This window comes from Eublepharis macularius, chromosome 11 (assembly GCF_028583425.1).
Source record: "Eublepharis macularius isolate TG4126 chromosome 11, MPM_Emac_v1.0, whole genome shotgun sequence".
In the NCBI taxonomy this organism is placed as follows: domain Eukaryota; kingdom Metazoa; phylum Chordata; class Lepidosauria; order Squamata; family Eublepharidae; genus Eublepharis; species Eublepharis macularius.
In genome coordinates this window covers 43,667,074-43,692,954 of record NC_072800.1, presented here as the reverse complement: position 1 = coordinate 43,692,954, position 25,881 = coordinate 43,667,074, and the positions used below count along the sequence as shown (strand labels likewise).

The 25,881-nt window shown below is 40.9% G+C and overlaps 1 protein-coding gene across 3 annotated transcripts; it reads right to left on the bottom strand.

Moving 5' to 3' along the window:
* Positions 1 to 2,140: 2,140 nt before the first annotated feature.
* On the bottom strand, positions 2,141 to 15,915 carry SGO1 (shugoshin 1). 3 transcript variants are annotated; one of them, XM_054991934.1, is made up of 10 exons: positions 15,751 to 15,915; positions 13,982 to 14,148; positions 13,710 to 13,903; positions 12,227 to 12,331; positions 9,900 to 9,967; positions 8,842 to 9,005; positions 6,831 to 7,682; positions 5,991 to 6,119; positions 3,827 to 4,004; positions 2,141 to 3,485 (listed from the first exon to the last, which is right to left on the bottom strand). In XM_054991934.1, the coding sequence occupies exons 2-10, from the start codon at positions 14,139 to 14,141 to the stop codon at positions 3,335 to 3,337; spliced, it is 2,001 nt and encodes a 666-aa protein (XP_054847909.1). In that variant the 5' UTR covers positions 14,142 to 14,148; positions 15,751 to 15,915; the 3' UTR covers positions 2,141 to 3,334. The 3 variants fall into 3 exon arrangements, with proteins under 3 accessions (XP_054847909.1, XP_054847908.1, XP_054847910.1); XM_054991933.1 differs by lacking the exon at positions 15,751 to 15,915 and adding an exon at positions 15,514 to 15,675; XM_054991935.1 differs by lacking the exon at positions 15,751 to 15,915 and having other exon boundaries at positions 13,710 to 13,913; positions 13,982 to 14,066.
* Positions 15,916 to 25,881: the final 9,966 nt, after the last annotated feature.

The following is a 25,881-nucleotide window of genomic DNA, read 5'->3' as shown; positions in this document are numbered from 1 at the left end:
TTATGAGTGCTGGCTAATGCCCAGCAAAAGGCAGGCCCCAACATTCTGCACTACTTGAACTATCCAGAGTACCTTTAAAAGTGACATTGCCCCCCCATACATTATAATTGTCCAATTCTTTATAGAAGTATAGGTCGTATTAATTCGGATGCTTTCAGCTCTCCTAGACCCTGCCTGCTACATCAGCATGTTTCAGGAAGGGAAGAAAATTTCCAATTAAATGCAGATAAAGGAAGGAATCTCAATACTGCTCGTAGCTCCTTGGGATAAAAATGTTTTAGATAAGTTGGTACTCCTAGCAACTATTCCAACTTTTCTCAGAAATAAGGTCACAACTTGTCCCCATCTAGATTAAACATCTCTTTTCCCATGCAATATCACCACCATCTTGTATGGATTCAGTAACAGCTTTCCCATCCACCTGGCTGCAGCCTCCAGGTTTAAGCAGACATATACAGCAGGATATCATATCGTAAGCATTGATAATACCCAGCTCCAGCTGATCTCATGTATGGGTCTTATCTTAAAAAGCAAAGCAGAAAGTACAAAACCTTGAAGAATACCATAGGCCTTCCAAGGTGTTGAATCTCATTGCTACTAATTTGAAAGAAAAGACCAAAACCAACAAATGGTAGGGCCACGTTTCCCAAAATATTGCTCCAAAGTCAGTAAAATGGAATGACCACCTGTATGAAAGGCAGGTGATTGGCTGAAAACCAGATTTCAAAAGGTCAATAGATGGAACCTTATCCAAGCAAACCTGAAGTTGTCCTACTGTCAGTTCAAACACCTTGTCCAAAAAGGACAGGTGAGAGAAAAGGTCTATAATCTGACAGGTCACTTTTATCTATGAATTTTTTCCCTCAAATAGAAGTCACACAGGGTTTGATTTCCTTTGAAAGTAGCCCTAAACTGAGAAACTTTTTCCTGGGAAATTTTAACTACCAAAGAAGGGCAAGGATCAAATTACAGTAGGAGGCTTGCTGTAATTTAATTTAATATATTTATATTCCGCCCTCCCCGCTTTTGTAGGCTCAGGGCGGATAACAAGTACAAACACCATTAAAAACATTTTAAAACATTAAATAATACATTTAAAAACATAGTTGTTTGTAGCATAGTTGTTAGAGGTTAGGCTGTGAATCAGCACCCTCTTGGTTCAAATCCCATTACTGTCAGCTCAGTAAGTGGCCCTGGTTAAACCACTCCTCTCAGCTCTAGCTGTATTGCGGGGATAACAATACTGACTTTGTTCACCACTCTGAGTGGGTACTAGTCCGTCTAGAAAAGCATTATATAAGCACATTTTATAAATTACTACACCATCTCTAATTTTGGTGCCAAGGCTTCCTCTCTCCTTTGAGATGCATTGAACTGAGAGGCATAACCTGAAACAAATAGGTATGCAGAGGGATAGAGGAACTGCACCTAATTAAATCACACTAACTGGGATGCTCTAGGACACCCCCCAAAAAACAAAGCCCAAGACAACTCAGAAGCTGATCAGCCAACAGGAACTTCTGGTGAGCTCATTGCATAGTGGTTAGTGTCAGACAAGGATCTAAGAGACCAAGGTTCAAATCCCCACTCTGGCACGGAAGCTCACTTCAAAACTTGCAGTAGTACTTAAGAACCAAGTCAACAGGCAAGTATTGTTGACATGCACTTCACTGTTTGACGTTTGCTATTATTACTTGGGAATGGCTTAAAATTAAATGTGATCTCCCCAGATATTTTTCTCTGTAGTCAGCACAACCCAAACCGACAGTCTGCAACGAGGAGATAAGGTTGGATCCAGATTAACCTGGCAATTTCTGCTAATTTTCCCTTCCTGCTGCAGATCTCCTGTCATTCCTCAGGGTCCCTTATTCCCCAACAATGATTTTGTAGAGATATGTGGACTACAGTGAGAGGGGGGAGGCAGTTAAGTTCCATTTGCCATGAGGAAATTTAGTCTGGATTCAACCCATACTTTCAGAATGCTGGCTATTTGGGTGTGATTGAGGAGTGGGCACATTCACACAGAATAGGGTATATGTATCTGACCATGAACTAAGAATTGCAGTTCATACCGATACCACAAAGTCTATATGGAACAAGGTATACTACTGTCCTCGTACAACTGAAAACAAGCCCAAGTCTTCCACTTTATTAAACATTTATTATAAATTTTATTAACAGTAAGCGACAGTTTGGAAACCTCTACATAGAAGTTAAATCAATATACTGCTAAACTGATTTGCATTTCACACTAAACACTAGTTCATAAGGCTTACAGTCAAATGAAAAACAACCTTATGTTCTGTAGAATGGGCATCCTACCCAAGTTTAGGCAGTAAAACGCAAAGTTCATACTCCTTTGGCTCAGAGTACAAGCAAACTACCAAAAGACCACATGAGGCTCCCACTGGTATGAAGCAACTAACCAAAAGACACATAGTCCCCCCCCCCACACACACATGTATTTATGCCTTACTTATTAACTGCTAAGTAGAAGTATCGATATAGGATTTCCGGTGGATATCATTTACTCTTGGCGTGCCAGTTGAAAGATGAGATTGCGATACATTTTCAGTATTGTACCTTAATTATAATTCACTGTTATTTATCATTTGAGCACTTTAATAATTAAAAACTGTGGCACATTGAATATTTGAGGGAATGGTTGATTGTACTCCATGGTGACGGGGGGGGGGCACTATTTGTCTTTTGGTTGGTTACAAGCAAACTACAGCAGCTTGTTCAGAAAGCCCATTTCAAAGCGAGTTGACCTTCAGAGCTGCCCATTTCCTCTCTGTCTCCAATAGTAAATCCAAGCCAAAAACGACTTCCTCCCCTGCTAACTCAATTCATCTGACCTGTTTATGAGGAGCACTGCAGTGGCAGCCAAAGGAAAATTCTTGCAGTGCCTTCATTCTGATTTTTTTAATTCCTCACTACCCCTCTCCAATCAAGCACTTCCTGGTAATTGTAGTTCCCAGAATGCCAACATTAATTATCAAATGTGGTAGGCTGTATAATTTCCAGAATATAAAAGGGAAGAAAGGAGAAAGAGAGACTGAAGGACATAATTTCCTCTTTTCTAACTATCAATGAGGCACTACTTCCTCTTTATATCTTCCAGTTGAATGGCTATTTGCTTTTAATATATAAGCTGGAAGTCATAGTATGTCCATGTGCATGATGGGAAAGTGTCATTAAAATGTTCATAAAATCTAAATCGTAACTAAAACCACAAGTCAAAATATATACAAGCATACAGTTCAGGTTTAACAGCAACAGAATTTGGCCAAAATACTTCTCTCTACACTGTAAGCATACTTGAGCTGACAAATCAAGTTACACATTTTGCACCAACAAATGCCTCATTGTATCTGGACAGTGATTTCTTTTTAACTGACTTGTAGTTGCAGCTTTTCTTCTCCTTAAAAATTGGAGAATTCAGAAAACCAGTATCCGTGAAAGGGTCTCCTCTTCGAAGCTTCCTATAAAAACAAGTTATAATACAATATGGGCTCAATATGTTTCTTGTCATTGTTAGTACAACTAAATACACAGGCCTGGATTCAACACCTTTACTTTGCATGCACTTCTCTCTGGGCCCAGCAGAAGTCACTTGCTGCTGCTTCTGCTAGGCACTTTGGGGCTCATTGAAAAACACTGGAATTCCACAAGTGTCAGAGACAGACAGTTCCACATCACTCAAAATGTACATGGAAAAAAGATATAGGATCAAAGCCATAGAATCACAAAATCCAATTCTAGACCATACTGGCAACTTTCTGAATTAATATTTACCAATTGAAATGAAAACAAAGATACTAACCTGTTGATAGGTGGCTCCTTATAGCACATGCTAACTGTACATCGGCGTTTTTGATGAATAGAATCTTTTTCCTCAGTAGCGACAGGAGGAAGGGAATCTCTGATTTTTGTAGAGGATGGTGTAAGATTGGTGATATCGCCAAGATGACGCAACTTTTGAAGACCTTCAGAAGGTCTATCTGTTCAAAGAATTACTAGTATTAGTTTGCCTTTCTTCCAATCTAATTGAGCTGGATTTAGCAATCTGAGAGTGCAAAGATCACAGGTCTTTCTTGCATTCCCCCTCCTTCCAACACTTGATGCCTGGGACTATGGGACTACATGAACTAAAAATGTCATGCAAGTTGGGAGGTTGCTAAGGAACATGTTCTGCCTCCTGTCAATGCAAGCTCCCTTCCTCTCTCCTTCCTCAGCCCCCCCGCCCCGCAATCCCATGTGGTTATTTGCTGAGTTCCAGGCCCTCAGGAATCAGCCTTTCCAGGATCAGCAAGGGTTACTGTGGTAAGGGAAGAACATGGGAAAGTTGTCATTACCTTCCACTGCTGGACTGCTAGCTGCAGCCCATTATCGTTTTAAACCAATCTTGGATTTCCAGCCTAAAACCTGGCTTTCAAGCAGCACATTAAAATAGTTTGAGTGTTGTCTGTTAATCCAGAAAATGTATTCAGTAAAAATTCAGAAAATGCATACACCACCCTTGATACTGGAAATCAATCACTGTTCTAATTGGCTATAATGCCACATCAATCTCCACCAAAAAAGGACAACTCTGTCAATGAAACTATGAAAACTGTCCATATTCTGCTCTTCAGAGCAGCCACCTGGATCCAGTCAAAGAATTTTTAGATCTTTCCTTAGTTTGCTTCCTTTGGAAGCTGACTAATGCACCAAAACTTGTAGCTGGAGTGTCCCTACAAGCAAAATTGGGTCAACTATCTTTGGAGGCTAGAGTTTGGCAACTAGTCTTTAATTTACACCTTAAACTGCTCAATAGTAACTCGAGATATCTATCCTTATTAAAAGTAGATTCTGAAATTTCTTCTTGTTTTAAGATTCTAAATACAAAACTTTATCTTATTGGACTAAATCTAGACACTATTCAAGGCCTGGAACACAGTTGCGAAGTCCTATATTAAGAATATCCAAAAAAGGGATTATCTGAGTACATGGTCTCGTGCCCTCATGATGTGTTCCTCTTTATTGCCTTCTTATGCTTTTTATCTAACTACTCCAAATTATTTTAGAGCTTTCTTGTTAACTCGATTGAATGTACTGCCCACTCCTGTTATGAAGGAAAGGTTAAGAAAGATTCCTTACTCAGACCACCTTTGTGGTTGTTCTCAGGGGAAAATTGGTACTTTAATACATATTTTGTTTGAGTGTAGGTTTTTAACGCAGTGCCTAGATAATTTTTCATCCTTATCATAATCTAGTTTTACTCCTTTTATCTGATAGAACACCAAATTTTACCCTTGCTGTTGTGAGATTTCCATTTGTTTAGTGTTGTGTCCAGACGATGCTACTTAACAGACAGGTTTTGACTGCTCAAGACTTTTAGTTAAGGAGCTTTAATCAGATTAAAAGAAAGGAAACTAGCAGTCTTCTAAAGTGGCCTCTGATGCAGCTGTTAAAAGGTGCTACATGTCACTATGCCAACCTGTTTTCAAAGAGCAAAGCAAGTTCCATGAACACACCCATGCTCTTGACCTGCTTTGAGAAAACCAATTTCACTCCATCTAGGACAAGTCGATTCAATCCCTCTAGAATATCAACCTTCCCAACCAGCATTACCTTTTGTCTTGTATAGATTCAGCTAGTTTGTTCTGCCTTAGCCACATGACCACACTCTCAAAATGCTGGTTCAGAACCAAGGCAGATGCACCTGAGGTTTGGATAATGCAAAGCAGAGCTGGGTGATATCTACAAATGGATGGCACCCAACCCCCAAAATCCATCTCATTTAATTAATAAATTGTATGAATATACTCCTATATTAATTGTGCAGGGCACTACTATTTTAAAAACACCCTTACAATTTATTATGTCAAATCCATCGACAGACCTTGCCATATTTCCGTAAAATTAAAAATATCATTAGATTATATGTAACATATTTCTGCTTAAGATCTGTCCATGTTGAAGAATAATCAAAACACCTAGATTACCTGTTTTAAAGCTGATATTTTCAAAGGAAGAGCTAATCTTGTGTTCTTTTTCTTTGTCTACTACAGTGAGAATGGAACATGGAACTTCTTCAGCAATTTTCATTACGGCATTAGATCCACTATATTTGCCTGTAACATATTGTAGAGCAATGTATAATAAGTGCTCAGCTTTGTCAAATTATTATAGTAATGTGCAATGCTTGATTCTTATCCCCAATATATGTTTGTGAGACATACTGCCTCTACTTAAGCTGTTGGCCATCAGCTCCAATACAGTTCCATAGAGTATCTTAACTTTTACTTCACCCTTCTGTAATAGCCATTAGTTTATTTTAAGGGGTGTGTGCACGTACATGGGCACATAATGGCTGGAACTTTGTGCCACTATGTGAAGTTGTGCAAGCAACTGTAAATTTCTCTGGAGTCCAGAGACTTCTAAGTTAAGATCTGAAGAAATGAAGGTTTGACCCACTAAGGCAGAGGAACCCAGAATCAACTTTCTACGTGATATAATAGTGCTCACTTCTGCTTAACAGATGCTGGAGCAGCTTACACAATAACCCATTTGGGAAATACGGCAAGCCTTCCTGACAGGGCTGCCCATTCTTCTTGTAGCATATCTAACAAGGGGAAATCACTGAATCTAAAAATATTTTACAGAAAATGTCTGGAAGCAAAATGAAGATACATACACACACACAAATCAGTCTAAGATTATCCAGTTTTCCAGCAAGTTTTGAAAGAATGTGATCGCTAAATAGGGAAGTTAGTTGCAGGTACTTCTATATTTACCTACAATTTAACTCTCAAAGCATATTAATTAATACGAGGAAAACTTACTTTCACTAGTCAGTTTATCTGTACACTTTGCATTTTCAGCATTCTGGTTCTTCCCATCAGTAGTTCTTTCATGCTGTTCCAAAACAGTCTTTTTCAATCGTGGTCTTGTGTGTACTGGGACTGCATCACTTCCAAAGCTTAATGTTTTCCTAGATTTTGACTTGTTTTTGTAAGGCACATAGAGACTGTCATCAGAATCATCTTCTGATGTAAATGAATCACTACACTTTTCTTCTGTGAAACTTTTGTTGTCCATGATGTCATCATTTTCTTTGTTTTGTCGGAAAGGTGTAACATGGATGCTCTCCTCAAAAATAAAGTCATAAGCATCACCAGGACACACAGATGAATTTGTTTTCTCTTTGGAACAAGAATGTTTACTCTGACTTTTCTTTTTTGATCTTATTCTGGAACGATTTTTCACTTCTTCCAGTTTCCTTTTCTGACCTCTCTCTTTCTGTGTTTGAGAATCACCAAGACGATTAAAATCAGTTTCCTTTAGATCTGCTGCTGAGATATTAGATTTAGTCAGCATATATGAGTGTGCCAGGCTTTGATCTGTGTTTGTATGATATATATTCTCTTCACAAAGATGCATTTCTTCATTGGTCATCTTTAAACCTTCCTCAGGTCTAGTTTTTTCTTGCTCATAAGATTCTTTAATCTGGTCAGTTATTTCTAAATTGTTACCATCAGAAACACAAAACTCAGTCTGGTTTTGGATCTTCAAATAGCGACGCCGGGTAGATACGCTTTTAGGCAAGAAATTACCAGGTTGCTTATTCTTTTTGTTTGATGAAATGTTTATGCTCTCATTTTGGTGATAGTCCTCATTAGAACTGTTTGGCCAACCTGATAATTTAAAATAATGTGTCAATTCCCACTGATATTGCCCTAAAGAGATCTAATTTACTGACAGCTTCAGCTGTTTAAGTGTACAAGTGTTTAAGTGGATTTCAAAAAAGATTATTTCTACAACAATGAAAATTAAGAATACTACAATCGCATGCAGTATTGTCAGAAAGAACACACATGATTAAAAAGGCTTGACAGAATAGGACATATGTTAGCACAGCAATAATAAATATAGCACAGCACACCTATGAGAATTCCCACAGGACTCAGTAGAACCCCATTTTCATGATTTTGCTGAACACAGTTTTCAGTTGTTACGTTTTACCACATGCATGTAGAAAATGTGCTACGATGTCTGCCCGATATGCACTGTGAAAAACGCCCTAGAGCACAGGATTAATGTCAGAATTGAAATAACTGTGTCTGCACTTTTTACACACTCAAGGTACATGTAAGGTGCTACTAGTTAAGAGTTAGTAATGGGAAGACTACTGGGAAAGAAGCCAGCTAAACAAGCACTGGACAATTCAAGCCTATAAAAATGCAGATGGCTTTGGCCTGGGAAGAACACAGAGATACCAACTCACACCTCTGCTAGAGAGTCACAGCTAGGAATAGAGTTTAAATGACCAAAGTGTAGACAGTATCTCTTCCATTTGAACAGAAAGAGAAATGGTGACTCCTCAAGACAATGGGAGGAAAGGGAGATATTGTATTCTTGTTTACACCTGGACTGCACCTTGCGCACATGGTGCTGAGGACTGCCATGGATAAAGATCCCAAAGAAAGGAACTGAGGTAATAAATTATTTCTTACAAGTCCAAGAATAAATAGCCTACCATGCCTTATGTTACAATTGTAGCCTTACTACCTAAAATTATGTATACAGTTATCTGAAGTATTTTGAAAAGGGTGCTCAATTAAATGAAAAGCCAACTTTTCTTCCTGAAACAGATTTCAAGCAGTATTACAAAAAAAGTCTCTCAGGCTGTGAGAAGAGAATCATATACACAGATCTGATTTCCTTGGAGAAATGAGGGGGAGAATGGAAAGATAGATATAGGTGACAGGGGTTGGTGGCGATGTTCCAGTTTGTGAACTAGAAGTCCAAAGCCCTGTAGATTGCACATTATTCTTTCGATCACAATGTACCTACCTTTATTCGCCTTCGGCGTTAGGGCTGTAGGGATGTTTTCCACATCCTGCCAGCAATCAGATGCAAAATTTAAAGAATTTTTGTCTGTATTATCCTCTATTTCACTTGTGAATGTTTTTTCTTGCCTATTTGCATCTATAGTGAAGTCAGGCTTTAGAAGTGTCCTAAAGAAGGTGAAATTTATTGAAATAATTTAAGAAAGAATATCATCATTATAGTGGGGGCATCATTTTTTCTCATTTATTTTGAAAATAACATTTTCTAAATTAAATCTGAATGAATAACAACATCAGTCAAGAATGACATGAATAGGTTATATGCATGAAGGAAAATGGATTACAAAGCAACTGTTATTGACTCCATGGATAACAAAAATCTCTTTAAAATTATGAGAACATGCTGGGCTAAAAAGTTGGTAATTTATCATAGAAGGATGGGATCAATAGTTTTAAGGGTGCATTAAATTCTCAAGAACCAACCAAAGAATTTTATGCATTATTAAGTCAGGAAACCAAGTTCCTGGAAATTTTTACATTTACTGAATCATACTTTCAAAATTATAGCACATTTTTGAGCTTTGCATTGAAAATGTTATTCAGTAGTTTTTTCCCCCCAGAATCTGACAAAATCACACACGGTCCATTTTAAATTCACGGGAGACTGAAGGAGTGTCCTTGAGTCTTCCCTTAGAGCTCCACTTTCTGCTTGGCTCTGTTAAAATTCAGTGCTGAATTATTAAATTTATCATATATTGTCATTTTAGAAGATACACTCCTAAGTTAGTTTTTCATGATCTAATAATACACCTATAACATAGCATCCTAAAAACATATTTGAATTTTCCTCTCAGAGGTATCCTGGTGATATAAAGAGAGTTATTTTCTATCAAGCAGCCTTGTATTTATTTTGCATTAACAGGAACAACTTCTAGTCATCATAAACCTACTTCTGAAGACATTTATTATAGTATAAAATGTATTATATTCTCTCTGTCATAAGACAAAGTAAACAGAACATTACATTTCTAACAGGCTTTGTCAAATACATAATGTTCTTACATGGCAGTTTGGTTTCTTCCATAATTGGAGTCACATTCTTCAAGCGCTGGGACACACAAGGTCTGGTTCTGTAAAAATATTACTCAATGAACTATAATACATGCAATGGCCCAAAACTTATAGCAAAGGCAGCAGCTTGCTCACTGAATCATGTACTTCTAAGAATCACATATTAAATAAAAAGGCCAATAAAATATTTGAGGTTATTTTGCACATCTGTCCAACTACAGTTGGGTGAGTATTATTGAAGTAATACAGCATGAAAGAAAGCTTAATTTTTTTATGTTAGAAATTTCATACTTTAGCATATGCTGCTAGATTACCTCTCTCACACAATTTGACCTGTTATAAATACAGCCTATTTTTATCTTGGCTGATCCACATGCAGATTAAAAATAGGATTTAAGGCAAAAGATAAGGATCTCTCCCTTGCAAAAAATGGTCTGGCAAAGAATACATATGGATGAATTCTGTTTTTAAAAGCAACAGATGATCCAGCAAAAGGATGCAGTTAAAAATATGTATTAGAACCTTTCCCATTTTTCCTATTATTTTAAAACTATTGACATGTTGGGGCACACTACTAGTACTAGTACTATATGTACTATATAATGCTAAGAAATAATTAAACAAAGTTGTGTGAAATTTACAAAACTTCTCATTAATGAGACAAAAACATGGAATTCCACCCCCCCCACACACACACCCCAAACAAGGTTCCACATACAGAGACTATATAAGAGTGGTTAGAAATGCTCCTTGCTTTTACCCCTAAAAGATCAGTCGACATGTTCAAAATATCCATCAACCAAAAAAGTGATGATAAAAACTGCTTTGCACATATTCTTGGTTATAACTCTGTAAAGACCAAGAAAAGGTAGAATGCAGAAAATTCTATTGAGTTGAGGGTGCATAATGAAGTAAGAGGTCTGAAAGAAGAATAAGACATTGATTTCCAGTAGCAACATGTAAAGCACTTCACTGGACGGAAATAGTGCTTCCTAAACTGAGGGGAAGCTAATGCCCCTTACTACTTACTGAGTGCTATATATATGCGGTTGCTAAGAAGGCCATGTGCTGAGTACACATCACTGAGCAAGTAGCCTCCACATTTCTGCCACCACCTTGCTAAGCTCTCCAGTAATCACATCAGGTTTCCCCTCAATTATTAGAATCTTACAAGCTGGGGACTCACGAGGAATTAGATGGGGAGGGAAAAACAATTTGGAATTCTGTCCCTAACCCAAACCACAATTCTGCCCAGCAGCTTCCTGTTCACTTTGCTCTGGATCGTCTTTCAAGACAGCGTAACTGCTTACACCACTAGCTGCTGAGACTAGATGAGAAAGAAGCAGATCATCTAGCTGAAAGACACAGTGGTGCAGCATAGGAGAGGAGTACTTCTACCTCTCCTAGCCATACCATATGAAGGCTGAATGCATGCTTCATGACCACTAAGACACAAACTCTAAGTAACTAGAATAGGCCAATTTTCCCTCACCTCAACTTGTCTCATCTAATCAGAGTCTACTGGTTAGTCATAAGATTTACAAAAAGCAGACAAAAAAAGACAATTATGCCAGTAGGAAAAGGTATTTGTTTATTTAGATTTAAATTCCCTACACATGTCACTAAGAAGACTTCTTCATGGGAATCTACAATACTATATGATATATAGTTATAAGCATATCATATTGTGTTGAAGAATCCTCTGAAGAAGCCTTCTTGGCAAAACACATAGGGAATTTTTAATCTGAATAATCAAATACTTTTTCCTGCTTACACCAGCAGCTTTTTTCTCTCTCTCCAATTGGTGCAGCCATCTGTTTTTCCCTACTGTTAATCTTAACACTTATAAAATTACTACTACTAGAATTGATTATGTTCTGTTTCAGCTTCATATTGTCTAATGTCAGTCCTAGAATTCATTATGGTGTTTCAGCATTTCTTCTACTCTTTATTGAATCCTTGCTAATGGTATGTCTTTGCAAACTTGTTTATATTTACCCTATGGCATTGTTTACAGAAATGTCCTTGACACTGTATGAAAATGTACTTGATACTGATTGTACTAAGCGCATACTGTGTAATCTGCCTCGAATCTCAGTGAGAAAGGCGGACTATAAATGGCATAATAAAAACAAACATAATACAGAAAGAAAGGAGTACGCAGGTGAGGTTTGCAAAAAAAATTGAGAAAGGCGTTCTGCCTGAGAACTGCTGTAATGTAGGTTTTTATTTTTTAAATATATACAGCTGACCTCTATATAAGCAAATATTATCATGGATTAAACTCATAACCATAAAAGATTGTAAAAAAAACTTACAGCTTCTGTGGTACATAAATCCTTTGCTGGACCAAGGAGATTGGCTGCCTCAAGGAGGTTTTGAACAGCATTAGAAATAACGTTCTTCACTGTCAATAATCTAGCCTAATTGAAAACAAAAATTTAGTCCAAATGTTACAGTGCACAAAGGAAGAAGAAATTCACACCACTAGCCTTCTTATATTCAACAGGCTCATTCAGAGATAAGCCTAGCAGGGAATAGGCCTCTAGTCTTATCTACTTTTCTTGAAGAGTTAAAACAGTATCTGTCTTAATAGCCTAATCTTGCACACTCTTGCCAGCTCCTGGCTTTAACCCCTGTAAGGGCTGGACATCTTAAAGAATTGTGAAATACTTCAATAATCCACCAGTTACTTCAGGAAGGATTTTTGGTAAAGTATTAGAAACAGGGCTAGACTGCACACAGACATCACAGTAAACTGAAATTAAATTCCAAGTACAATCAGTTATTGCCCCACTTGCATACACCCTTGGTTGCTCTTGCACAGAACATATAACTAAACACTTCCCAATTTGACCAAGCTCCAATCTGCTGCGACATCTGAATACAGGCACCTTTACCAATTGGTGTTTGTTTCTCCCCCAACATAAAAATTTCAAGATTTTAAGCCTAGATTTAAAATAGCTTATTCCCAGCTTTTGCAGAGCAAGAAGATGGCAAATCATTGAAGTATTGCAATTGGGTGTCATCTTTGATCCAGCCACGAAACTGCTAAATCAAGTTCTATGCACCAGGAGGGAACAGAAAAGGCACATGTAAGCACAGCGACAAACTGTGTTTATGCCCAACTGAAATTTAACTGCAGCTTGCTAAGTCCTCTGAATGCCACCTTAGTTAGTATATTGATCAGTGTAAAGCCATTGCTGATTTAACCGGCAGCTGTCCGTTTTATTAGTAGTGTGTAAGTAAAGTAGTTTTTTTTTTAAAGGCTACTATGGCTTTGTCGTGTTACTGAAATTCAAATCAGGTCAGCATTTTCTTCCAAGGCACTTTCTCCGTGGGGTCCTGAAGAGCCATGTCAGTCCCCATTCATTATGTATATATGAACCTACTGTGAAAACTCTCAATATGACAGCATGTAACTTTTTCATTTGAAATAAATTATTCAGCTTTGGTGCTTATTCTGCAGCTGACTTGGGATTGAGTCTGAAATTTATATGATTTCATCTCAAAGCTTCTCACTCATGTTATCACACACGTATGATTTTTTCCCTTTTAAAAAATTTATTCAATACAATAAAAAGATGTACTTAATAAAAAGAATATGTCTACCTGACATGTCCTGTAAAATTAGGAACTCTATTTTTCACACGTTGTTGCAAGGTCCTTTCTCAGCACAACTCTAATCTGGAAATATCTCTATTTTGTTGGTGGACTGTTACACAAACATGGATTTTCTAGCATAAACTGATTAAGATGATTTGTATGTGTCGATGTGTATTTTCTGACATTAAACATTACCTCAGCGTCTTCTTTTTGCTGCAATTCAATCTTTCTTTGCAAGACAAACGTCTGAAACTTCAGTGACTGATATTCTCTCCGTAAATACAGAATGATATCTTGTGCTTCTCTCATTTTGCTTTTCTCCTCTTCTAAAGCCAGAGCTAATGCTCTATTATTTGCTTTGAAATTTTTCAGCTGCATAGAAGTGTCATCTGGAAGAAACTGGAAATGTTTAAATTTTATCACTCCTAATTCTGGAAAAAAACACAAGTAAAATATAAAACATTTACCTGCAATTATACCCTTGGCAGACAGAACTGCATTTGATTTGCCTAGAACATATGATTTGCCCAGCCTGGCCAATCTTTGATTTCTCTTCTCTTTCATGCGTTCTTTTATGTCTTCCAGGCTGTCCTTAAATGACTTTTTCAAGCACCTTTCTCTAGCCATGTTCTGCCTTAAAAACACAGGGATAAAATTGTTTTAGAATTTTTTATTGAAGCATTCTTTAATCTTATCTCTACAAAAATGTCCCATTCCTCAGTGAACTGCTGATAAAAGGGTCTCGCCTGCAAAATCTTACTGAGTCTGGAAGCATTTGGAGCCACAATTTGAATAACTGCAAAAAACTAAGGGTTGAACACAAATGGTGAAAATTTCTTCCAGAACAAAAAGACTTCCACCAGCTGAATACACCTTTTCTATTAAAGGAAGGCTCATCATACTGAACATATTTAAAATGACTTTAAAGTGTGCAAGCTTTCAAGTTCTCCTTTTTTGTGCTGAACATCCAGCCTGATCATCTGGGAAACTCACAATCTTGCATACTGTTCTGTGGATACATTGGTTGATCTGAATAAGAGGTGTTACATTTTTTGTTTGCTTTTAGAACTTTTATGTGCCTCAGAATTAACTACAGGCGTTGTGTATTTAAAGTTAGAATCTGAAAGAATAATTCTATCATTTCATTTCCTTTAGAACAATGGCTAATAAATGTATTTAAAAAATATAAATAAAAGTTATCTTAGATTGATACTAATATCATCATCTACAGTGTATTAAACTTGAAGGCCAAGACAGCCAGCATAATGTAACCACCATGGTATTAGATACCCATTAGCAAACTGATGTTCTGTTTATGAACCATTTTGACACAGTTACTGTGATGGATATGGACAGGATCCTGGTATCTGTGAAGGCCACTATTTGTGCACTGGATCCTTGCCCATGTGGGTTACTAAAGTATTTTTGATGTTGAAGGACCTGTGCAATATGTGCTGTGCTGGGTTTTATTGAATTGCACCATTGTAGGTTTTAGGTATAACAATTAAAATATATTCAAAACAAATATTTATTATACAGTGTACACAATAACAAAATTTAAAAACCTAGGGCCTGAATGTTAAGCTACATAAGAAATCAGAGCAAGCTCTAGATAAGCTGTAACAAAAATCTGCATAGATATCAAAATTCACTCACAAAATTCGTACAAGCTATTCCTTTGTAACATGAAAAATCGTAAGGGAAAAAGGATCAGAGATACGAACAAATGAGAAGGCACTATAGCTAAACTTTTTATTTTGTAATTTTGCACAAGGATGTGTGGCAGATTATCACGTTAAGACATTTTCCACGCCACCGGGGATGGTGAGGTGTGTCAGCAAATCTCAAGACACCGCCGCTGAGGAAAGTACTTTCAAAGATGAGACGCGGGTCCGATCACAGCTATGTGAGCAACATGGCGGAAGACCCTCCCTTGCCCTGACCCTCCCCTTAACCTCCCGAGTAGGACAGGATGGCCTCACCCAACACGAACAAATACCTTCCTTTGGAGCCAGCCTGGTTGACATAAAACATGCTGCAACCTTTCGAGCTCAATTTCAACGGGGCTGGTCCCAGATCACGGCCTCAACACGGCTTTGGTTCTCTTTTTTTCGGATTCTGCGTGGGCCAATATGGCTGTTGACAACTTTTTTTCCTCAAGGCCTTTAGCAACTTCCCACCCATAAGCCACCGGGAGACCAACAGCCCCACAAAAATACCGAACAACCGACCGAACCTGTCTAAGTGACGCTTGCGGCTCCGCGCGACGGTCGCTTCTCGCTCTCCCCGCGCGTTACTTCAGGCGAGCCAGCGCCACTCCGCGCGCGTGCGCCGGAGCAGGCGGCCAAACAGCCGTTGGCTGCTTTTGTTTTTTCCTCCCTCCGCCTTCGCTTCCCCGCGTGTTCGAAATTCTCCGCTGTGCAACCGGATTGGCTCCCCTTTCCAGCTGACGCAAATAAGGTTACGTCACTATGCGGTCTGCGCTCTGTCTTCTTCCGCCAGCCCTTGCCAGTTTGTCGCTTGGCTGGTGGATTTAAGGTCGCTTCTGCCCTTTCTCTCATGTTCACTTTCGCGGTTGTTTCCACCGTCCTGTCACAGAACGCTCCGGTTAGCCATAGGGAAATGAGCTTGAAAATTGATGCCGGGTGTGGGGACAACCGTTTTCGCCCAGTTTGATTATCATGTCTCGCGAGAGGTTGAGCAAGCACGCTTTCTATCGAACAATGAGGGTTGCCAACCTCCAGGTGGTGCCTAGAGATCACTCGGGGTTACCGCTGGTATCTGAGTTGTATTACAGAACTCAGTTCCCCTGGGGGAACTGCAGCTTTGGAGGGTGAACTCTGGCATTATAACCTGCTGAGTTCCAGCTCCTCTCCAAACTCCACCCTCCCCAGGCTCCACCTACAAAATCTCCAGGTATTTCACAAGCGGCAGTTGGCAACCCTAAAACTTCACTTCCTTGTACTAAGCAAAGAGGATGTGGTGCCAGAAAAAAAAATCTTACCATGCTTGAAATAAATTGCATTTTCTTTCTTTGTTTCTTTTTGAGGGGAAAGATTGCTTCATATTGGAAGACTTCTGCATAAGCTCAGAGTCATTTTTTCCTGACACTGATTTCTTTGGAGAAAGGTCAGGGGGAAACTTTCTGCACATTCATAGAAACAATAACACATAACTCACATGAGGGCATCACATGTTTTTGCCATCTCATATGAAATAAAATAGTGGTATTGAATCCTGGGAAGTGAAAACCTTTGAAAATGAGCTCACATACTATGCTGCGTTGTATTCCAGGCACGATGCTGTGACAACAGTGACCTACAACGTGATACTGACACAGCAATATTTTAGTATTAATTTGGAGATATATATGCATGAATCATGAAGTATAAGCAGACACCTTAAAGACTAACAAGGTTTTATTCCAAGTTCTTGAGAGTTTACAAACAAATTCACTATAAAGATCACAACTGTGAACACTTTAAAATATGAACATTGGGTCAAACAAAACCAATTTATAATAGGAGGAAACAGAAAATGGCATTGTGCATGAAAGGGTGTGCATAAAAAAAATCACATCTTTTAAAAAAATCAGTGGAGGATCAAATTAACATTCTTAAGAAAGTAAAGGTCTTCTTTTCTGACGCCAGAAGCTAAAAAACCTAATTTGTCATTAATGATCCCGTTACGTGTAGCCAACACCATCTGATCACAGACATTTTTATTTGTAAGTAAATAAGTGTAACTTTTATTTGCAAGTTTCAGTGTAACTTCCAAATAAGAATGCATAAGATTCCAGTCTTCGTAACAAATCATTTTAAGAACATAGCATGAAGGATGTAACCCTAGCAGATTTTTAATCTTTTAGTGAAGTTGAGATAACATCTGTTATTCCATAGGTTAGATATGATGACATTCTAATGAAGAACTTAGGTACTTGAAGTCAATAAAACATATCCTTCTTCACTTTAATTTTGCTGATTTTTCCACTGAGATTATATCTTTAATTAAATCATAATTTGTCAAATTGGTAGGCACTTGAGCGTTTCCATTGAGCTGCTACACAAAGTGAAAAATAAAACTCTTACCTGTGTGAACCCAGAAAGTTATTGCTAAAGACAATGTAACAAGGAAGTAGACTGTTATGGTAACTTTATAGACAAGAAGAACCAATGTGGCCTGCCACAATGACAACATATAGTTCCCATACTGCCTTATTCTAGTAGCCTTGGGTCAGTAAATAAATATGTATGAGTGAACATATGTTCTCCTTATGCCACCTCAACAGAATGGTTCTCTTCCATTCTGACAGCAAAAATTATTATCAGATATGGCATGTAAAGCCATGACATAGTAGAGAAAAGGAGGAAAGGTGACATGGAGGGAAAGGAAATGTTATAGTATCTCAGAGGTTTACAAGCCGGTATGCTGCTCTGAGCTTTATGATTCTTCTGTCCCTAGACTGTTTTTCCCCCCTGTGACACAGACTACCTACATAATCTGTTCCAATCTTTTGGTAGTCCTTTCATCTTTGGGCACATTTATATGTTATTAAAAACAAAGGTTGCACTAGTAGGTAAAAACTCTCCTTCAAAGGGTGGGGGGAATGCTAAATATCAGCTCCTATGTATGAAAGAATCTTTGGGTAAATCAAAGGGATTTAAAAAACTTTCTCTAACCCACAGAAATCATATCAAGATATGAGGAAACACATGGGCGCGAACCAAAAAAATTTAACGAACCAGCAGTTCGCGGTTCGGTGCTGACAACAATCTCGAGATCGTGAACCGCAACTAACATTTTCCGTTGCCGAACCAGTTTGTGGTTCACGGTTCGTGGGATGCAGAATAGCCCCTGTGGCACTTACAGAGCCCATATTCCGGGGGAGTCTTTTGCAGGCTCTCCTACAGCCATCACCCAAGTTTGGACAAGATTGCAAAAGGGATCTTGGAGTCATACCCTCTCCAATCCAAGGCCCCCAGGAAACTCCCACTCGATACAATTAGAGCCACCGGTTGACGTTGGCCCAGTATACAAAAGGTGGGTGTTGACGGCGGCCGCCGGGCCTGGCAGGCACGGGGAGGTGGCAATGAGCCGCCTCCGCTCAGGGGGCTGGGGGGTCTGACCGCTCACTGGCGGCACCCCCCATGTGCCCTCCCGCCAGGCCAAAGAGCCATGCGCTCGTATTCCCTGCGGTGGCAGGAATGTGGGTGATGACACCGGCCGCCGGGCCTGGCAGGTCCTCACCTGAGGGTCCCACTGAGGAACAGTGTGGCGGCAGCTGCCTCCTGAGCCATCATCCTCAAGGTTGTAAGTGGCGCTGTCCCAGACCCCGCGGAGACAACCTCTGCCAGTGCGGCCTGCCGGAGCACTCTGCTCTCACGAGCATCACCCTCAGGGCAAAGTGATCCTCCCACTGACCCCCGCTCAGAAGAGCTGGTGGCCCCCTTTCTCCCCCCAATGGATGTTTCACTGGATGAGGAGGGAGACAGGCTTGGGTGGTGCTTCTTCAGGTGCCGAGTCAGGGCCGTCGAAGACAGGTGCTTTGGGTTTTTGCCCCTGAGCACCAGGACATCACAGGCACGGCACCGCACCACACGGGGGTTATCAGGAAGGGCCCGAAAGTGCCTCCATACGGAGGCGTTGTAACATCGACCGCTAACTGTCCCAGGGGAAGGAGGACGAATGGTTACAGGCTGCGCTGCGGGGCTGGACACGGACAACGGGGTGAGGGGTGGACTGCAGGAGGGGACACCACCGAGAGTTTGGGATGGGGGTGGGAGGGATCTTTCATAACATACATACCATTCCTCCAGGGATCCATCGCCCGCCCGCCCCTCCTCAAAATGTTGAGAGAGATTCTCTCCCCCCTGCGCAAAGACCTCTTGGGCCTCCACAGCCCACATAGGTGAATTGGGGGGAGCGGGAGGACTCCCTGCGGCCCCCAAGCCACACCCAATACTGCTTTCCACAACTGAACCAGGAGGACTGCCATCGCACTTCACCCCACAACCACCCTTGGCTGCCAACACAAGAGGAAGACTCATTGTGCCACAAAACTAGAATTAAGGAGGACAGGAAAGGAGATGACTCTGTGTGCTCTCCGCCGCGGTGCCTACTGAGCTTGGCCCCAGGGCCTGGCAGCAGCTCTGGCACCATAGGGAGGGAGGGACTAGAGCCCTAGCCCACCACTCCCACAGACCTGAACAGATCAGGCACTGATTAATAATAATCAATGTGAGCCCTCAGCCAAGGTATCCACTGAGTTTGGCCCCAGGGCCTGGCAGCAGCCCTGGCACCAGAGGGAAGAAGGGACTAGAGCCCTAGCCCACCACTCCCACAGATCTGAACAGATCAGGCACTAATAACACTGTGTGAGCCCTCAGCCGAGGTGCCCACTGAGCTTGGCCCCAGGGCCTGGCAGCAGCCCTGGCACCAGAGGGAAGGAGGGACTAGAGCCCTAGCCCACCACTCCCACAGACGTGAACAGATCAGGCACTTTTGTGAGCCCTCAGCCGAGGTGCCCACTGAGCTTGGCCCCAGAGCCAGGCAGCAGCCCTGGAACCAGAGGAGATAGATCCCTATCCCCCAAATCCAAGCTGAATTAGTCTCTCTCCCCAAAGGCTAGCAAGTGGCAAGCAAGAGCTCTGTCCCACTCCACTGCTCACTGAAAGTGAAACCCAGCCTGGGAGCCAATGGCTATTTATAAGCACAGGTCCCATTGAGCAACGCAGAAGGTCTGTGTTTGGCCATCAGGTTTGCAGGGATGAGATTGGAGTGCCTGTGGCTACAGGACACCCCCTTCCCCCTCCCTCCCCTGGGTGTATTCTCCCAACTTGTAACCACTTTGCAGCTCCGTGGTTGGAAGGAAGACCTGCCAATCAAGGTAAGCTGGGCTTCCATTCAGGTTTCCAGGGCGACAGAAGGAGCGCAGACAGAGTTCAGGCATTCCCCCAGCTCCGTTGCCAGGGGAATTGATTGCTGGTGCCTGAGTGTCTGGCTTCCCGAACCGTGGCCAAACGCACCAAGCCAGGCCTTTACCAACCGCTGGTTCGTTGGCTGTGGCCGATAACGAACCGCCGGATCGCGATTGCCATTTTCGTGGGTTTTTGAAGTTCCTAATGCAGTTCGTGCCCATCTCTAATTATGACAGAACAGGAGATGTCTTTGCAATTCTCATTCATAATGTTGGAGAAGTACCTTGGTTATCTTCTGTTCCTGAAAAGGCCCTTATTTCTAATATTACAGCAAAATCAAGAAAAAAATATTTCACTCATGATACCCTTGCTTTTATGAATGCTTACCTGTATAATCTTGCATGTAGTCAGCATCTTATTTAAATTGCTCTAAGATGTGTGCCACATTGCTACACATGCAGCCTTAGCACTCTAGAATAATGCCCTCTAGCACTTTGGAAGTCTAGTATGCTGAAGATGCATATAAAGTAGCTGAGAACCAAGTTTAAATGAAGCACTAGATATTTGTTTCTCCTGCTATCATATATCCAGGGCTTTTTTTCAGCTGGAATGCGGTGGAACGGAGTTCCGGAACCTCAGCAGCATGGAGGGCAATCTAAACTCCCCTCTGTCTGGAGATCAGGGGGCGGGGCCACCGGCCATGTGACCATTTTCTCCAAGGGCAACCCACTGAGTTGCCCACCTCTTTTCCCAGAAAAAAAGCCCTGCATATATCTAATTCCCAAGTGGCCCCAGCACATGGATGCTTAAACCTGTGGACTAGGGTACAAAGTGGAAGCTTCTGCTACTCTGGGAAGCCTCTCAGTGTTGCAGAAAAAATCTTACTGGTTAGAAAAATACATTGAGGGATTTTAAAATACCCCTAAACAAGAGTACACTCTGTACACAGGAGCATCTTACCTCAGGCGTCAAGAAAGCTCATTGGGGTGTGATAGGGTTCCCTGGTCCCTATATCCTTCTGGCAGGAGGGACCCCCGAATCTTACCAGGAATCCATTTTGCACACATGAGCTCCCAGCAAGGTGTGATGGCATCACTTTTGGGAAGTGATGTCATCAAGCCAGTCCCGAGTGTGCTCCCACTCCTCACGTGGGGCTAATTCAGCCCATTTTGGGCCAAAATTGGCCCCAGCAAAGTTCAAGAGCACACCCACATCACTTTGGGTGCATTTGTAGCGCATGCTTTCCCTGGTTGCATGCCAAGTGGTAGGTTGTTGCTAGGGGGCTCACAAGTGATTGGTGGGCAACAGGGCAAACCCCCGGGCGATTGCCTGCCACTGGCAAGCAACTGGAAAGTGTAGGGTGCGGCCTGTGAGGCCTAGGCAGCATCGGCCCACTCCTGTCACCCTGGCCAGAAGAGAAGACAGGCAGACCAGGGGAAGCACTAGGGATCTGGTGGAGTGCTGAGGCTGCCCTGCCACTGCGGAACACAGGGAGGAGGCCAGCAAGCTGAGAATGTGATGGCACCCTGATGTGGTGCCCCACCTCCCCTGGCCAGCATTGTGGCTTGGAGAGCCCCTGGAGGCCCATGCTGGAACCAACTAAAAGTTGGTAACAGGCAGGGTTAAGTGATTGGGCGTGCTAAAGAGTTACAGGAAGGGGAGTTGGGGGAAAGAGTTACACAGAAGGCTGTTTGGCAGAGCAAGAGACAGAGGAACATGGAAGAGTGTATTGAGGAGGGTAAGAGGAACGCAGAACGGTCTTGAGGGAGAGAGAAAGATTAACAAAGAAAGGTCATTGGGAGGTGGATTGGAGAGTCAGGGAACATCAGAGTGGTGGCAGAAAGCCAAGCCCTAGTCTCTTGACCCCCCACCCTGACTTTCATGGGGCCCCCTGCTTGTCTTTTCTGTACTTACCTCCCAGCCTGATACCATCTCCTGACTTTCCCCCTGTTTTCTTCATCCCACATAGGGGCTTAGATAAGAGCTTTAATCTTCTATACCATCCTGCCATCCATTGGCTACACTGATACACACCCATGCTCTTATCATGAACCTTCCTTCCAACTTCATTCTTGCTGATAGCCCTTTTTCTTCCCTGGTACTCTTTCCTTCCCCACTGGAACATGCTGTACTTACTCTTTGGCTTGGTTTTTAATGCCATTTTTTTTAACATGGTGCTAATAGTTGGCACTCTCCACCACTAAGAATTTATTAATTTTTAATTAATATTATCTACTGGTATTTTTATCATATTTTATTTCTAAGCTTCTTTGAGCAGATTTTCAGGCGATGCACCAGAAAAATATTTTAAATAATAAAAATACCAATAAACCTTATTCTTGTTTCACTCCGGTTTCTTAGCATACTCTCAAAGGTTGCAGAGCTGTCTTGTCACTGTGCCAAAGTTGTATCCAGACTAAACTGACAATTTCCATGATTCCCCCTTCCTGCTGCGGAGCCTTCTCATATCATTTCTCAGAGCGGGACCACAAGTGACGCCTGACACAGGTTGGACACTTGCCAGCTTCCCTCAAGTTTTGATGGGAAATGTAGGCAGCTTGGTGGAATGTTGGACAAGTGACAGTTGAAAAGTCCATTGGACAGCAGTCAGAGAGCGAAGCTGCAAGACTAGGATGTCTACATTTCCCATCAAAACTTGAGGGAAGCAGACAAGTGTCCAACCTGTGTCAGGCGTCACTTGTGGTCCCGCTCTCAGGGTCCCCTATTCCCCAGGAACAGCATTCTGTGGAGATCATTGGGCTGCAGTTGGAGGAGGAGGGCAGGAAAATTCTGTTCTGCCACTAGAAAATTTAGTCTGGATCCTAATCATTGCGCAGGCCATTGTCCAGTTTGGATACATTATTACATTCCTTAAACTGGCTTTAGAATTTAATCCAGCACCTTTTAGGAATGAGGAGGTAGCCAGAGTATAGTTTTCCTTCTTATGCTTAGACTAGTTTTGTGTCAATTTGAGCTGTAATGTGAAAGTGAATCATATTCTCTTGGACATGTGTCCCATTCACACAGGTCTTCCTGATCAAATATGGTAACAGATGCCAGGACACTTTTTAAGGAACTAACAAAGGAAATGTATGCACTTTTTTTTTTTAGGGTAAGAGCAAAGTTTGCTTGCAATCTTAATCCAAGAAATAAATCTGTGTCATAGGTATCAAAAATTTGGGGAAATACACTACAGCATTTCAAAACAAGTCTCAATGGGATCCTGTTGGGAAGGGTCTCCTATGCTCTGTCAACCTAGTGTTAAAAATAAGAATAATGATATTATCCGCATCGTTGTTGCAAGCGTGAACAAAACAGAGATGCTAAAGAATGCTGAGAAAAGATAAATTACAGTAATATAAGAAGAACAATTCTTGTTCTAAAAATGTTCTTTGCTACTCTGAGCCTGCAGGGCAGTACATAAACTGAAATAACATTCTGCAATCTTTTCCTGCCAGAATCTACACTTCAGTTGAGGGTGAGGTATAAAAATGATCATCTTGAGGACAAAAACATCAGTCTTTGAAACAATTTAAAACACAAACTCACAATAAAGCTGCAGACAATGGCAATGAATGCAGGGAGAGTCTGGTCTATTCAAATTCCTTATTAGATTCACAGCCTCAGTTTAGACAGAAAAGGATAACAGCAGTGCTGAAGTTCTGTTGCTGCAGTTAGTGTCAAGAATGTCTGGGTCACAGCTGACTGCTTTTGAAAGGTTTGCTCTTGGTGAGCATGATGCAAAGTCATGAGAAATTGACAGGGACAGTCATCGTTTGATTCGAGTACCTTTTAATAACTTGGGTTTTACAAGATAAAAAAATGTAGCTGGAAGGTAAGAGATCACATGAAGAAAAAAAGAGATGATGGAAAAGAATTAACACAGAATTAACACAATTAACAAAGTATTATTGAAGTCTCTCTAATCAAGTCCTATGGATCAGTGCCAAGATTTTGGTAGACATCCTTCCTTGCCTCTGGGCCCCAAATTCAGGATGGTGCATAGATGTAGCTGGGTGAAGCAGTGCACCTATGACTGGTAATATCATTTCAAATAGATGTTTACTGTGTCTGGTATAGCTATTATGTTGGAAGACAAGACAACCATCTTACAGTTTTATGTGTGTGACTTGATCCTATAGGCATTTGGGGCATTGCCGGGGGGCGGGGTGGGGGGTGGGGAGAGAAAGTGCAATAACTTGGTATTGTGCCTCAAGCCAGTTATAGTACCATATCAAAATAGGTGTGCTCCCTGCCCCAGTTTGCACAGTAGGCTACTATAATACTCTTGACACATGTCACTTCATGTGCTGACGAGCTGTTTCCCTTTTGAATTAGATTGCTAAACTGGAATACACACACAGCATACACACAAGCAAAATAAAGACTGAAAGCAATGTATATAATGCTGGCCTTTGCACCTGAATGAAAAAGTCAAAATTATTTCTTTTGCTGTGGATTTGAAGACGCTTTTTTGTGACTCAGATGCAAGAGGAAGGAAAATGACCCAGGAGTAAAGAAAATCACTTCCCCTCTGGAATCTATTACCTAAAGCAACTGCTTCATATTGCTAGATGGTAAGGTCATCTCTGACCTTGTGCTTTTACAACCACTAAAGCATGACTTCTATTATAGTTGTACTAGTAATATCGCTTACAGAGAAAATTGTTTGTGAGTTTCTGTCTTAGCTGCTAATTTACTTCTGTTGACTTTAAGATGAGTCTTTGGCTTCTTACAACATAGATAACAGTCCTTAGTAGGAAATGAATGCTCTAAAAGGGTTCAATACCATAATGACATTTCACTGTTGAAAAAGGTTTTTAAAAGGGTACCCCTCTGCCAATATTACTTTTTCTTTGTCTGAACATCTAGAGAAAAATTGTCAGTAGTTGTATGTTCTAAGCAGCTTGGCAACTGGCAAAGAGATATTGCAAGCAATAACTGAACTCCAGCTGATGTCAAATTCGTTCATGATAAGATTTTTGATTGACAGAGCAGCTGAACATCGGCAGTATTTTTTCCAGTGTTCTCTCTTTTATTACTGTAGTCTTATAAAACTCTATCAAATATGCCTCATTAAAAGATTTGCAACAAAGGTCATGGCTCAGGTATTGCTGTATAGTTAAGCCATGTTGGCTTGACTATCATTCTCAACATTGTATCATTAATGCTTGAAAATTCTGTTCCTTATTATATTAGGACAATTTATATAATTCTGGAATTAGGCACTGAGAAATATAATCACTAGTTGGATGAAGTGTGCTCATAAAGTTACATGGCAGATCACTTGAACTATTATTGAGAAAGGAAAAGTGAGAGTTTGATCTCCTGTTGTAGGTTCCATATTCTCCCATAGTGCTTTTAGTGGGTGCACCATACTGACACATGAGAGTTTGCAGTTGTCAGTACTGATGCAGGCTGGCAAGGTCTACTGACTCCTGATGAAGCTA

Excerpts from the sequence above, each read along its gene's own strand:
- SGO1 (XM_054991933.1), bottom strand. The coding sequence starts at position 15,548 with ATGTTTTATGTCAACCAGGCTGGCTCCAAAGGAAG. Across the intron at positions 6,120-6,830 it reads AGATAAACTGACTAGTGAAA|GCAAATATAGTGGATCTAAT; the intron begins GTAAGTTTTCCT and ends AATATGTTACAG. Across the intron at positions 3,486-3,826 it reads AAGGAGCCACCTATCAACAG|GAAGCTTCGAAGAGGAGACC; the intron begins GTTAGTATCTTT and ends TTGTTTTTATAG.